Source organism: Fonsecaea multimorphosa (assembly GCF_000836435.1).
Source record: "Fonsecaea multimorphosa CBS 102226 unplaced genomic scaffold supercont1.10, whole genome shotgun sequence".
NCBI classification, from domain to species: Eukaryota; Fungi; Ascomycota; class Eurotiomycetes; order Chaetothyriales; family Herpotrichiellaceae; genus Fonsecaea; species Fonsecaea multimorphosa.
The window spans coordinates 18,248-30,846 of record NW_015971644.1 but is presented as its reverse complement, the minus strand read 5'-3'; the positions used below and the strand labels follow the sequence as shown (position 1 = coordinate 30,846).

The 12,599-nt window shown below is 53.8% G+C and overlaps 4 protein-coding genes across 4 annotated transcripts; all 4 read right to left on the bottom strand.

The window, feature by feature from the left end:
• Positions 1-238: 238 nt before the first annotated feature.
• Z520_05582 (uncharacterized protein) lies at positions 239-2,411 on the bottom strand (the record flags this gene model as incomplete). Its single annotated transcript, XM_016776085.1, has 2 exons — positions 239-2,136; positions 2,189-2,411. 2 exons carry the CDS (start codon positions 2,409-2,411, stop codon positions 239-241), a joined length of 2,121 nt encoding a protein of 706 aa, XP_016632404.1.
• Positions 2,412-4,930: 2,519 nt separating this feature from the next.
• On the bottom strand, positions 4,931-6,628 carry Z520_05581 (uncharacterized protein; the record flags this gene model as incomplete). Its single annotated transcript, XM_016776084.1, has 2 exons — positions 4,931-6,198; positions 6,256-6,628. The coding sequence occupies 2 exons, from the start codon at positions 6,626-6,628 to the stop codon at positions 4,931-4,933; spliced, it is 1,641 nt and encodes a 546-aa protein (XP_016632403.1).
• Positions 6,629-7,360: 732 nt separating this feature from the next.
• Z520_05580 (uncharacterized protein) lies at positions 7,361-8,396 on the bottom strand (the record flags this gene model as incomplete). Its single annotated transcript, XM_016776083.1, has 2 exons — positions 7,361-7,866; positions 7,949-8,396. 2 exons carry the CDS (start codon positions 8,394-8,396, stop codon positions 7,361-7,363), a joined length of 954 nt encoding a protein of 317 aa, XP_016632402.1.
• Positions 8,397-8,745: 349 nt separating this feature from the next.
• On the bottom strand, positions 8,746-11,759 carry Z520_05579 (uncharacterized protein; the record flags this gene model as incomplete). Its single annotated transcript, XM_016776082.1, has 4 exons — positions 8,746-9,368; positions 9,423-11,345; positions 11,417-11,523; positions 11,587-11,759. 4 exons carry the CDS (start codon positions 11,757-11,759, stop codon positions 8,746-8,748), a joined length of 2,826 nt encoding a protein of 941 aa, XP_016632401.1.
• Between the last annotated feature and the right edge of the window lie 840 nt (positions 11,760-12,599).

The following is a 12,599-nucleotide window of genomic DNA, read 5'->3' as shown; positions in this document are numbered from 1 at the left end:
CCCCTTCCAGATTACGACCCCGGTGATATAGATAGTGTACTCCCTCAGTTCAACTGCGGGTAAATGGACCATGTTCTTCGCCGGATCCATTGCCTGGTCAGAAGCCGACAGAACCCTCCACACCAATCTCCCAGACCGTGTGCCAAGGTATCCGATCTCCACCTCCAGTTGATACATAAGGCAGTCGTCAATTGCAGAAACTTTTGAGTTCGCCTATATACAAGGCAAAAACTGCGTCTCATGTTAGCCTGTCAAAAGCAACAAAAGCGAACGGACAACTCACATTCATAACAATAAGCATGGGTATATCGAAAACGTCACGTTTCACCGTCCAACAATATGTGCAATCCACTTTCCCATCGGCAGATCCCAGTTTTTGCATGCCCTTTTCGCCAGATATACCATCGCGCTCCCGTTTCATCTCATGTTGACGACGAGAGCTGTCTTGCCGTCGCAGCTCTGGTGGAACTTGGCGCTCGTCGCTTCGCGCCTCAGCCTCGACATGGAGATTCTGGGCGAGTTCGTCGTCCTTGGTCCGGTACTTGAGGAGCTTGGCCCTGCCGCAGACGCTGCCGCGGCTGTCTCCAAATGCCAGTCGCGCAAAATCCTCGTAAAACTGCACCACCGATTCATCGTCAAGCAGTTCCGCAAGGAATACCGGTTGAGGTCGTTTCTCGCCGTTCTCCGTCTCCAACAACATTCGTTGCGTAGGAGTGTTAGTCCCTGTATGCCGTGCAGTGTTGGTCCCAGAACCGGTGCCAGGCGTTTGCCCGGAGTGACCGCGGTTCACATTCAGGTTGGGCGCCCGACCGAGCAGCACATTCTTCGTCCACCCCGTGAGGATTTGGAATTCCTTGCCTACAGCCGCAACTTCTCCAGTCCTCCTCGCCACAATTGTTGGAGTGCCTACACCTTCGATGAAACCCTCATATTCCCACAACGTCCGCTGGAAACATTTCTCCATGAAGATCAGGTCTTCCCGGTTCAAGGTCTTGGTCGTTGCAATGAAGGACGGTCGGATCGACGCCAAGGATTTCGCTATGGCAAGCGTCTTGGAAGGATGTGCGGCAAATCGTTTCTGGAGGTAGGCAATGAAGCTGTGGAACCCTGCCGTATAAGGATAGGGTTGGGTGACGGACGTGTAGATCGACGACGGATCTTTGGGCCGCTTCAAAGCCTTGACAGGCAGCGCAGATTTGGCCTTCAACTGCGGAGTCGATATAGGAGGAGGGGGCCGATTGTTCCTTGCGTCCAGGGTTCCGGTAGAATGAATGACCGGACCCCCGTCCAAGGCAGAAGGGGGAACTTGGAGGCCTGAGTTGGTCATCAAGGGTGACTCTTCGAATTTGACAGCATTGTTGGGTGTGCCATTCGTGTCAGGGGAGGTCCAATTGACCGCGTTCGATTCTATCGCAAAGGCGTTGGGAGCCATATGGCGACCGTGTCCATGGGCGCCATAGGGGTCGGTCCCGTTGGACCAATCAGGCAACATCGTTTCGCCGTACATCTGTTGCCGAGCCGTAGGGCTCTCGCTGAAGCTGCCAAAAGGCATACGATACTGCGTGATGGACCCGCTTCGTGTCGCCGTATCGCTGGGGGGAGTGTCTCCCGCATTTGTCGCCATATGACCAAGCATGCCAAACTCCAATGCACCGTAATGATTGCCAAAGTTCATGCTCGCAATGTCGAAGTTGAACATGGGATCATCGCTATACATCTGCCCTGGCCAGCCTGCTGTCGTCATGTTGGCGGCATTGGATTGATCAGCACCCATGACAGGGCTTTGCAGAGGAACTTGCGATGCGACATTGGGGAAATTGGTTGAGAGCGGAGACTGCTGGGGGAAGCTGGTCGTGCTCATACTTCTCTCATGGAGCATTGGGGGAGGCATGTGCGAGGGCGTGGGAAAGTTGTTGTACGTCGGCGTTTGTTGGAAGAACGATTGTTGCTGGGGGGTGTCATTTCCTACACTCGAGTTGGAGTTCGCACTTCCTTGGTTGTAGAGGTTTCCTCCAACCCCAGGCATGAGGGCTTCATTAGGCGCATCATGCAGATACTTTGCCTTCTTCCTGACGCCGTCCTGGCACGCATCCTGTAGTCCTCGCTTTATGCACCTTTGACATGGTCTCTCGTCACCTAGAAAGAGTGTCAGCGGTGCAGAATGACAGAGTTCGAGAGGTCAACCTACCACAGGTCAAATGGGCACGTTGGCAAGCATAACATGCCCTACGTGCCTTCTTCCTCCGGGGACGAGAAGGATCCTTTGGATTGGTGGACTGGGCTCCATTTTGCTGCTTTTTTACGTCGTTCTTGCTCTGACCTTGGGCCATATTCACTTGGACGTGTTCGGTCCCACTGTCCTCAGGAGAGGCCGAATGAGAGTGCCCATCCTCGACATCTGAGGCCGTCATCTTGTTATAACGACACCATAAATGAGATGCCAGAGAATGCAGGATGCAAAAAGATGGCTTGCACAAGAACAGCCAGAGTAACACGGGGATCCGAAAATGTTTTTGCCCGGTTGGAACAATGACCGAATGACACTTTCTCAGAAGCAGGCCTCCGCTAGCTTACAGATCCACCGTCGGTTCAGCTCGCGTAAACCAAGGACGCGAACCCCCTATGGGGACCAGGCGGTTGGATCGCAGGAAGTAGCTCCCTCTCAAGCGGAACGGCAGGAGAAGCGACAATTGTGTATGACCGCGGCGCAAGATTGGAGGTTGATGGCAGATGGGGTTTCGCTTGTCCAGCCAGATTGCGCAAGGAAGCCAGCAACAAAGTTCGTGCGACTCTGCTGGGTATGACAAAAGGAGCAATTTTTTCTGGCGCTTTCGTGTCGAGGGCCCAGGGAGGACAAAGGTTGTGCGGCGGCTTGGGGAGGCGGAGGGGTGCAGGTGGCACCGGATAGCAGAGGAATAGCTGCCTTCAGGAGGAATGCAAAGTGTCTCCTTCAGCGCCGACTTCTGATGACACGGATTGTTAGCAGGGCTGGAGCATTTTTGGGTTGGATCTGAGGTTGGCGGATGGCGGATGGTCGAGTGAGTCGAGCACTGAGGAGACTTGGAAAATGCGGGCAGCAGAGGATCGGCCCAAAGAGGGCGGGCAGCGTCAAGGGTGCAGTTTCTCCAGCCAGCCAGGGCTCCGACCGCGCCTCGGGGTGCGGAGTCGGTTTTGGCAGACTCTTAGTAGCTGATATCAGAGCGGCCTAATGTGGCGCTGTCAATGCAACAGCTCTGCAGTCGTCGTCGCTGCAGAGGTCAGAGTTCCCATGCGCCGTGCAGGAGTAAAAGGGATTGAGGAGCAGAGGGGGGAAGAAGAGGCGACGAGGTGCGAGAGTTTCTGGGTTCCAAGAGTGTGTGAGTGAAGGGCCTGGCTCGCTGGGTCCTGAAGTGCCCTCGCCGCAATCATTAGATTAGTGTGAGTGATGATTTGCTAGGCCTCTTTTAACTATAAGCGACCCCACAAAATCTTGTAATGCCTGAAGGCAAGGACGGGGGCGCGGGTGAGGGGCTCACTAAAGAGCCAGCAGCTCAGCACCGGGCACCTAGGAGCTGGGTGCGCTTGGTGCTCCGTGCTGGGCAAGCTGAATCGTCAGCCTGATGATGCTGGTTACCCACCCGGCTGCAACGGCCTGCACCTGGAGCCACCAGTTCACCTATTACTCCCCGTGCTAGGCACCGCCCCTCGAAACCACCAACCTAAAATTCCCTCGGCGTCTCCCAGCCGTCCTGGTCCTTAACAAGCAACCAACTATAACTGCGTCTCGGGGTAACCTCCCGGGGCCCCCAAGTTGCTCGAGCATCCGAGTAGCCTAGTACCTCAAAAAGCAGGAAATTAATCCGGAGACTAGTTGGCCTCTGGGTTTACACTGTTCCCTGCGTTCACTACACACATCACCACCAAACTTCCCCGCCTACTAGGTACCCAGGTACCTACCTAGGTAGTACCTTCTAACATCTACGGCATTTGGGCAGCAACTTGTCTCCACAGGGGAATCATATTTCGGAATTACCCATGACTGGTTCAGTCAAGCCTATAATTGTATTCGCAAGCCTCGCACACCTGCCGAGGTCGGTTTGACCTCGAGACGAGGCTGCCCGAGTTCACCCGACGCTCCCGGACCGTGTCGGCTCAGGCTCGCATTGCCGTGTCAGGCGTCAGCGAGAGCGGGTAGTATTACCATCGTTCGCCAAGTAACCAGGTCATACTGATCACTGCCAAAGTTCAAGGAGACATGCACACCGACAAGATGATGCGACACGTGCTCGCCGTCGTGAATTCGTGCTACCACCTTGAAGCACTCACCGCATCGCGTTTGGTGTAACCAGCATTGTCCAGGGACTGGCGTGTTGCCGTTCGTTTCGTCCCTTTTACATCGCGCATTGTGATCCCGCCCAGGCCCAAACCTTTGGACGTACGTCCTGAATCCCACGCTACGCGGACGTAGCCCCTTACCTCGATAACAAAGACAGCCGTGGTTGTGTGCATTGATTGACAATGCTTGATGCAGTGTAATGCAGAAGAGCCCCATCTCAGACTGCATTCCCCACTGCCTCATCATAACTCCGACAAGCTACCTGCAACCGCAAGTCGCAGGAACCCGTCTGGCCGCTCCCTGGTATCGGGAGTTTCTTTCGTCGCCCCTTTCGAAGAAGCAGGGGAAATGGCCACGGCAGATATATCCGGCCCTGGATGAGCAGAGAAAATGAAAAGGGGGGCCAGGTTCGGCAGCTGAGTAGTTTAGACTGGCAGGGTGATCTTGTCCACAGCAGTCTTACTCCGTGCAAGGACATGCGGTTTCGTAATGCAGAGTCTTGAAGCTCGCATGTTCCGGTGCGACACTGAGATCCATCGGATTTGTATCATAACTTATAAAATGCAAGAGAGCCCAGTCTCCGGCGTGCAGTCTAGTTACCAATAACGCCCATGTTCATCCAGAAATGTTTGTGAATCTGCTCCTCTGCCGTAGCCTCTTCCCGTAAATGAAGAATAGATACGGAAATGGCGCCATGATCACGCACAGAAATGCCAAAAGCGTCGTGGCCCAATGGAAGCCGAGCTTCCTGTACATCTGAACCCCGAACAAAGGGAATGCCCCAGCAAACGAGCTCCGCGCGAACGAGTTGGCGGACAGGGCGCTAGCCGCATAAAGGGGATATGCCTCGACGAGAAAGGTGAAGACTCCCGTGAAAACCAGAATGGTGCCGAATCCGAAAAAGCCGCTGCCAACAATGGGAACGATTGGATGAACGCTGGGATAGATCGTCCATGCAAACCAGAACACTCCAACGACGCAAAACCATCCGCCGAATATCGAAGGTGGCAGTCGGTACTCGGGTTCCGACTTGCGTTCCCCGGTGCTCTCCTCTCGTTTTCGGAGAAGTCGAGCATAGTTCTTGTGCCAGATGGGGTCGGATAAAATTGCCAACAACATTCCGATCATGAGTCCGAGAAAAGACAGACCGACCTGCCAGAGCTTGAAGTGGTAAACCTCGGTGAAGACAAGGTTGAAAGCTCCAAAGAACAGGTAGAGGATTCCCAGGAGGATGGAGGAGAACAGGCACAGGTTGAAACACATGGGTTCCAAGAATAGAAGCATGAAGGGCCGATACAGCGATCTCACCACCGTCCAGAAGAGGGACTTCTCGTAAACCTCAATCGGAGCCTTGTACCTCTCGTCTCCAGTCTCTTTTCGTTTCATCTGCGCTTTCTTCCTCAGCACCACCGGCATGTACGTTTCTGGCACGAACAAAGTGATTGCTATCACCATCACTCCGGACCAGATCAGGAGCATATAATACGACCATCGCCAGGTGGTGTTGTAATTGATAAAGCCTCCTATGACGGGGCCAAGCCCCGGGCCGATGAAAGGAGAAGCCGTGTATATCATCATGGGGGCTTGAAGCTGGTCGCGGTTGAACATGTCCCCGACCGTACCGCCTGCCACAGACAAGAAGGCACTTCCAGAAAAGCCGTCCAGGAACCGGGCTACCAGCATGGTTTGAATGTTCTGCGCAAAAGCACAAGGGAACAGCCAGATGGTAAAGAATATATATCCAAGAATATATATCGGGCGGCGACCATAAAACTCGGACAAAGGACCCAAAAGCATGGGAGACAGCCCCAGGCCAAAGACGAAGAGAGCCAAACCGAGTGTTGCAACAATACGAGAATTGCCAAACTCGGCGTCCATTTGGTCTGTCGCACCATCAGCGTCTGAGCCACGCTTGAGGGCTCAATTGGCTTTGTACTAACCATAAGTGATAGTATAGAGTGAAGAAGTGCACGTCACACACAACGAGCCAAAGGCCAGCGTTATAACAACCAGCCATTTCTTTGCAATGTGCATATTTTTGGGGTTCATAGGGTCATCTGGGCCGTCCCAACCCACTTCGAACGTCTTCGAGGCATTTTCCACGTCCACCTCTTGCGGTTGTTCCGGCCCATCGTCGGGCTCTGGTTCACTAAAGTATGTGCTGTGTCCATCCACGTAAGACCGACCGGAGTGGAGACTGGGGCGAGGCTGACTTCGATTCGTCGAGACGGGAGTCAACGAGGCTGGATATTGATGCGGGACATCGAGCAAAACCTCCTTCTTCTCCGACTGCTGGGCCTCGACGTCTGCCATTGCCGGCAACGCGTGGTGCCTGTGGCTCCCGAAAGGACGTGTGGAGAGTCGAGGAAAGAATCGAGATACTAACCAATTTCGAGATATAGAGAGCGCGGGATGTCACCAGCAAAGAGAGCGAGTGAAGCTGAGGTAGGGAAGAAAGGTCGACACAAAGCAACGAAAGCCATCTTGAAGGAGAAAAAAAATAGGTGACGACGATCACATATAGCCCGGCTATGATTGCGAGGACTCGAAGCTCTGGCACTGGGTTCAGCGATCGTACAGCCAGCAGTGGAAAAATGGTCGGTGGAGTGGCCTCAATGCAGCATAGGCAGGGCACCACTGGTCACCCATGAGTAATTCCGCGGTCACCAAATTCTCAATTGGCAAGTCGGATGTGGGTTCAGCATCTCAACCAGGAGAAAGATGTCCGGCAGGTCTTCGCGGGATCTCAAGATCTTCGTACTTGCTCGCCAGGTTGCCACTTGATGGTACGAGATTCGCGGGGGTTCAGCTTCCACCAGTTAAAGCCGAGCTCGTGGGTTGCTTATAAACCCGAAACGGAGGGTGGAATGCCACCACGGCCCTTGGACCGAAAAAGCCGTGGCCGCCGAGCATCGGCACAAAGAAAGCCACGTCGAGGGACCTGCGGTGTGGAAAGGATGGAGAAGGATGGAGAAAGTACAATCCACACCTCTCGTCTTCCATTATTGGTAGTCCTTTGTGTATATACAAGCCAAGACAAGCTCTCTAATCAAAGGTTTGGACATCGGGCATTCTCCCAAGACCACCACCACTGCCTTTGCTCTTGGGAGCTGCCTTGACATCCTCCAGAACGCCGCCAGCACTCCTTTCCCTGACATGTCTGCGCAACATGTGCAGAATCGCACTGTCCTTCCACCGTTGGGGGACCGGTCGATACGCTGGCCTGAAAGTCCCCACGGTCTGAGCCCACTCTCCACTGCGCGGAGCTCCTTGCCTCCATGCATCGGTCTCTTGTGTTTGCCCTGGGTTGGCCGGAGAGGTGTATTCGGTTGTCTGGGTCTTCTTCTCACCCGTAGCACCTTCCGCATACTCGAGCGACGTAGGGGTGTTGGCCGGCGACTGAGTCGCCCAGTAGTAGATATCCCAGTCGTTCTCGTCCAGGAAGGTGTCGTATTGCTCGAGTTCGGTTCTGCTCATGGAGGATAGATTCTCTGCTGCAAAAGTGGAGAGTAGGAGGTCAGACTCTAATGTCCCTCGTTTCCTGCTTTGGTCTATGGAAATGCGTTAGCACGTTGCTTTGAAACGTTGAAATCTCCCGGGTGCACAGTCTTGCACGCCAGGGTGTGCACCGACATAGTAATCTGGCTCTCATGGTGGGAAGGTCCTCTCCCGTGCGACGTAGAGGCTCAACTCGGAACGAGATGCCCTCCATTTCACCAACAGCATATTCTGACTGGCTTACTTTGTTGGGATCTCCCGGTTGCGTTCCCCCTGTCATTCTGTCTGTGTTCTCCGGAATCCGGTCTTTCGGGACGTAGTTGGAGTCGGCAGCACTCAGCATATCTGGCGGAGGCGCATCTTTCCCCACCGAAGGCATCTTGTTGTGAATGGTCGAGTTCGTATTCGTCATGTGTGGGTTTTCTGCTCTCTCCTTTTGGTATTGGCGGTGTTCTTCGGCGTTGGGATGGACTCGAGGATTGTCATTGAAACGTGACGAGGTAGAGGAGATGCAGCGTCGTGACACGCTTGCAGCCAGTTGGCGACCAGCGAGACGCCCGGTCAATAAACGTGATGGATTCATGCTGGCGAGCGAGGGAATATTTTGACTGTGTACAAGCTTGAGGACAGCAATGGCTCTCAACTTTTGTTGTTGAAGTGAAGATGCAGTTGAAGGGAGGTTCTGTGATTGACCTTGACGCAGGAAGCAGAAAGCAGATGTGACGGGGCTTCGCCGTTGACATCATCCATCATCACTTTTTCTCCATCAACCAATCCCAAACACCCTCAACAACCAATCACCCTTCCTTGGATACGCAGCGAGGGCAGTTTCTCAACGTGGTCAAAGTTGAAATGGTTGATCAATTGATAGCACTTTCTCCAGCTGTACAGGGCCTGGGCTGAGTATGGTCCTGAAAACTGGCCCGTCACCGTTATCTAACTACAACCTCCTTGATGGCAGTGTTGGCGTCGTCTAACTTGGTACCCAGATCCAAAGCCTGTATAGATTTCGTAATCTGCTCAACCTTTGATGCTCCAGTGATGGCCGAGCTCACCCGCGGCTTCTTCAAGACCCAAGCCAACGCCAGGGTTGCCTGGTCAGTGCCCAGTTTGTCCGCCACCGGCTTCAGCTGCTTGACTTGAATGGGCTGCATGCTATACTCCGGTTGCTCCATGACAGGTCCGATCAAGTTGAGTCTCTCTGCACAAGCCCAAGCCATGGCGATCTCCTCACTGTTCCACTCGCTTGTTTCCCAGTAAAATGCTTTTCCGGTGTTGATGATATAGTTCATGGCTCGGACGGTTTCCTCGATTGGAGTGTGTCTGTCTGGACGATGCATCAAGAAATATGGATGGAATGTATTAACCCGGTTGTCTCCGTGGGCCTGGCCCCAGTAGATCTTGGTCGAGATGACCAGGTCATTGCGTTTCCATCCATATTTCTTGATAGCCTTGCCCATGACCACCTCAGATTTGCCCTCGGCATAACCTTCAGCGCAGTCAAAGAAGTTGATTCCGGCATCATAGGCAGCTTTCATGCATTCAAAAGCAATCTCTTCGCAAATTAGAATTTCCCGACCCGACGGAGTCGTTTCTTACCATCACCCACTGCATCGCCGTAAGTGACCCTGGTGCCAGTACAGCCTTCCATCTCTCAGTGCCTCATAAATGACAGAAATCCACGACCCGATCGTCTTGACCGGCCGCTCATCCAGACTGTTCCATATCACAGGATCTTCGATGTGGCCGCGGTGCAATGGCACGCCCAGCTCCCCCCGTACAAAGCGGTACAGCGCCTTGGTGCCTCTGCCCAGGTACTCGGGCGTGGTGGGGCGGTCGAAGAAGCTGGCGCGGTGGAGCAGAAACGCGTCGTGCATGCCCTTCTGCAGCGCTTCTATCCAATTTTTGTGCTCCCGGACAAAGCGCTCCTGGAGAAATTGGTGGCCGAGTTGGTGGTGATGGCCAACTTGGTATAGACAGCTTAAGATCGGCTCCAGGGTGGCATTTGCGACACTCTTGCATCGGTCCTCGACGTCGCTGCTGGCGGTGGCGTACCAGGTCTTACGAATTGAATCCCAGATCGCGTCGGTCAGAGGCTGCATCTCAATATCTCCGACCCAGTATCTAAAGAAAAGGTGGATCTTGGCTTCGGCAATGGCCTTGAATTGCGCCAGGAAGGTCTCGTGCATGGTACGAAGGTCAACACCCTGGAGCCCAATGTAGATGGCCGACGCCGACATCAGCTGCACAATTTCAACGCTCTGCATCGAATAACGGGCTGAAACCAAGGCGAGCGAGTTGACCCCCTGATTGTGCATCTCGGCCGACTGCACGTGAGAACTGACTGGGTTGGCCAGAAATGCCAGCTCCGACTGATATGCTGCCATGTTGATGTCGATGCCTTTGGCGAAGAAGGAGAGACTGGGGTTATCTGCGGCCAGGTTCGGTGGCAGACCATTGTTGTAGGCCGGATTGATCAGCTCGCTCGTCTGCGCGAACAGCATCTTGCCCATCATCTGCAGGCAGAGTCTGATCTTCTCTGAAACCATGGTCACCACCGTGGCCTGGAAGTTGCCTCCGCAGTGGACCTCGCGGGTCTTGAGATTGACAATGGGGTTGTCGGTGGTCGAGTTCAGTTCGATCTTCAATTGCTCGGACGCATGAAGCAGGTCTTCCAACAACGGACCCACCCATTGGGACGATGTTCTTGTGGAATAGCGATCCTGCACGATCCCTTCCATGCGCCGACTCACACTGTCGAGGCCCTCGACGAGCTTGGAGCCGTTGAAGAAAGAGCGCTGGTTCTGCGAGACTTCAATCTGACCGGGATGAGGACGGGTTTCTGCGATGTACGGGTTCGTCCATTCGACGTTCCCGGCCAGAGCTTCGGACATGAGGCATGTGATGAGCTGTGAGAGAACTGCAAGCTGGTTCGTCTCGTACAACGCAAGGCACGCGACGGTAGCGGAAGGCGCAGTCCCATTGACCAATGCTAGCCCTTCCTTGGGTCCGAGGACGATGGGTGCGTACTCGATGCTTGTGCCATGGACCAGCTGCTTGCCATGCTTCGCTTCATCTTCCTGGTTCAAGCGCTGGATTTCTTCGAATGCATCTCGAGCGTTTATCACCTTGAAGTTCCTCCCTTTCCCAGTCCGGACAAATGTGTCAGGGTTGCCTTGCAAAGCCCCGGCGAGGTATGAGAGTGGCATGAGATCCCCGGACGCGGAGATGGACCCTCTGAGGGGAACGATGGGCGTCATGTCTCTCCGGACGAATTCCACAAGAGTGTCGGCGATTTGCAGGGCGATGGCGGAGTGACCGCGAATGTTGGTGTTGCATCTTATCAGCATGGCGCCCTTGACCCAGGCAGAAGGCATAGAATGCGAGCTAGTCTCCTGGTGATCACCGCCTTCTGCTGCAAGGTCTCGTGGAGTGAGGACGGCGGATTGTTGATGTTGAATCAGCGCCCGCTGGAGAGCCAGCATCTCGTTAGTACGAAGGTCCGCGCTGCCTCCAAAGCCGGTGTTGATGCCTGTGTCCGTATACTGTCAGTCATGGGGAGATGCCCGAAGCAATGTTAGCAATCCTCATCACGAAGCTCACCATAAAGCTTGCTTCCGCGATCGATATGAGCGTTCAAGATGTCCCGTCCTGCTTCAACGTTCTCCTGGAGCTTTGGAGTTCTCTTAATAAACGGCTTGCAGTCAAACCTGGTGGGTGTCACTGCGGTTAGAAAGATGCGTGTGTCATTGGCCGGGCAGCAACAAACGTACCTTGAAACAGCCACCACGGTTGCAATATCCAGCTCATGTCCATCGATCTCCACATATCCTTCCTTGATCAGACTCTGGACGCGGTCCGCGAGCTCACGTGTCGCATTCAGGTGTGGCGTCGGGCACTCTTTGCCTGCGCGAGGCCGGCCGGGCGAGGGCGGGCTGGGTGTCATCGTTCTTTTTCCTCTTCTCTCCATCTTTCTCACTGTCTCCTTTCTTCTCGGAGAGTTAGGACAGTTTCAAAAAAGCAGATACTGCAGGAGTGTACAGGAATCCAGGACGGAAAATAATGTAAGGGAGGAAGAAGAGGCAGAGTTGGAGAAAGCCGTTTGTCACTTTTCAGTCATTGGCATTGATGGGATGATGGTGACGAACAAGGTGGTTGATCGTCTTCTTTGTGGTGAGGGCAACTGCGAAACATCTCGCATCACCAACAGCAGCGTTTGTGGTCATTGGTCATTGTCTTTTTGTTTCAGAGTAGCAATCGCTATGGGTCCATTAGAGGGACTGCATGCTGCTAACAGGGCATTTGGGTGGGCAATGCAAGAAGGAAGGACATTCCAGAGTGAAGAACAAAGACAAAAGCTGGGGAAGTGAAGGTGGCGGGACAGAGGCATACATTCATTGATTCAAGTGCAGCCTTCCAGACCGTCCGGCCCATGCCACCACATACATAGCAGGAGGGTTGTTCACTTGCTTTTGCTCTGTTGTGAAGGGGGAAAGAGCAATCAAACGAGAATCCAGATCCGTGATGAAGTCTTTGCCGTGGGTTGATCAAGACAGGACAATCTGTGTCGTACAAACTTGAATCGAGATATCAGTCCTCAGCCGGATATCTCTGACAGCCCTCAACTCGTAGAACATCGAAGCTCATTTCAGCAGCTCTTCAAAGTTGTCAGCTCCAGCTCAACGAATACACCAACAATTGTAGAAGTAGAGCACGGGTTGTTCCACCCCAAGCTCCTTCACCACACATATGCTTGAGTCAAACCTGCATGGTTAGCAACATCTTG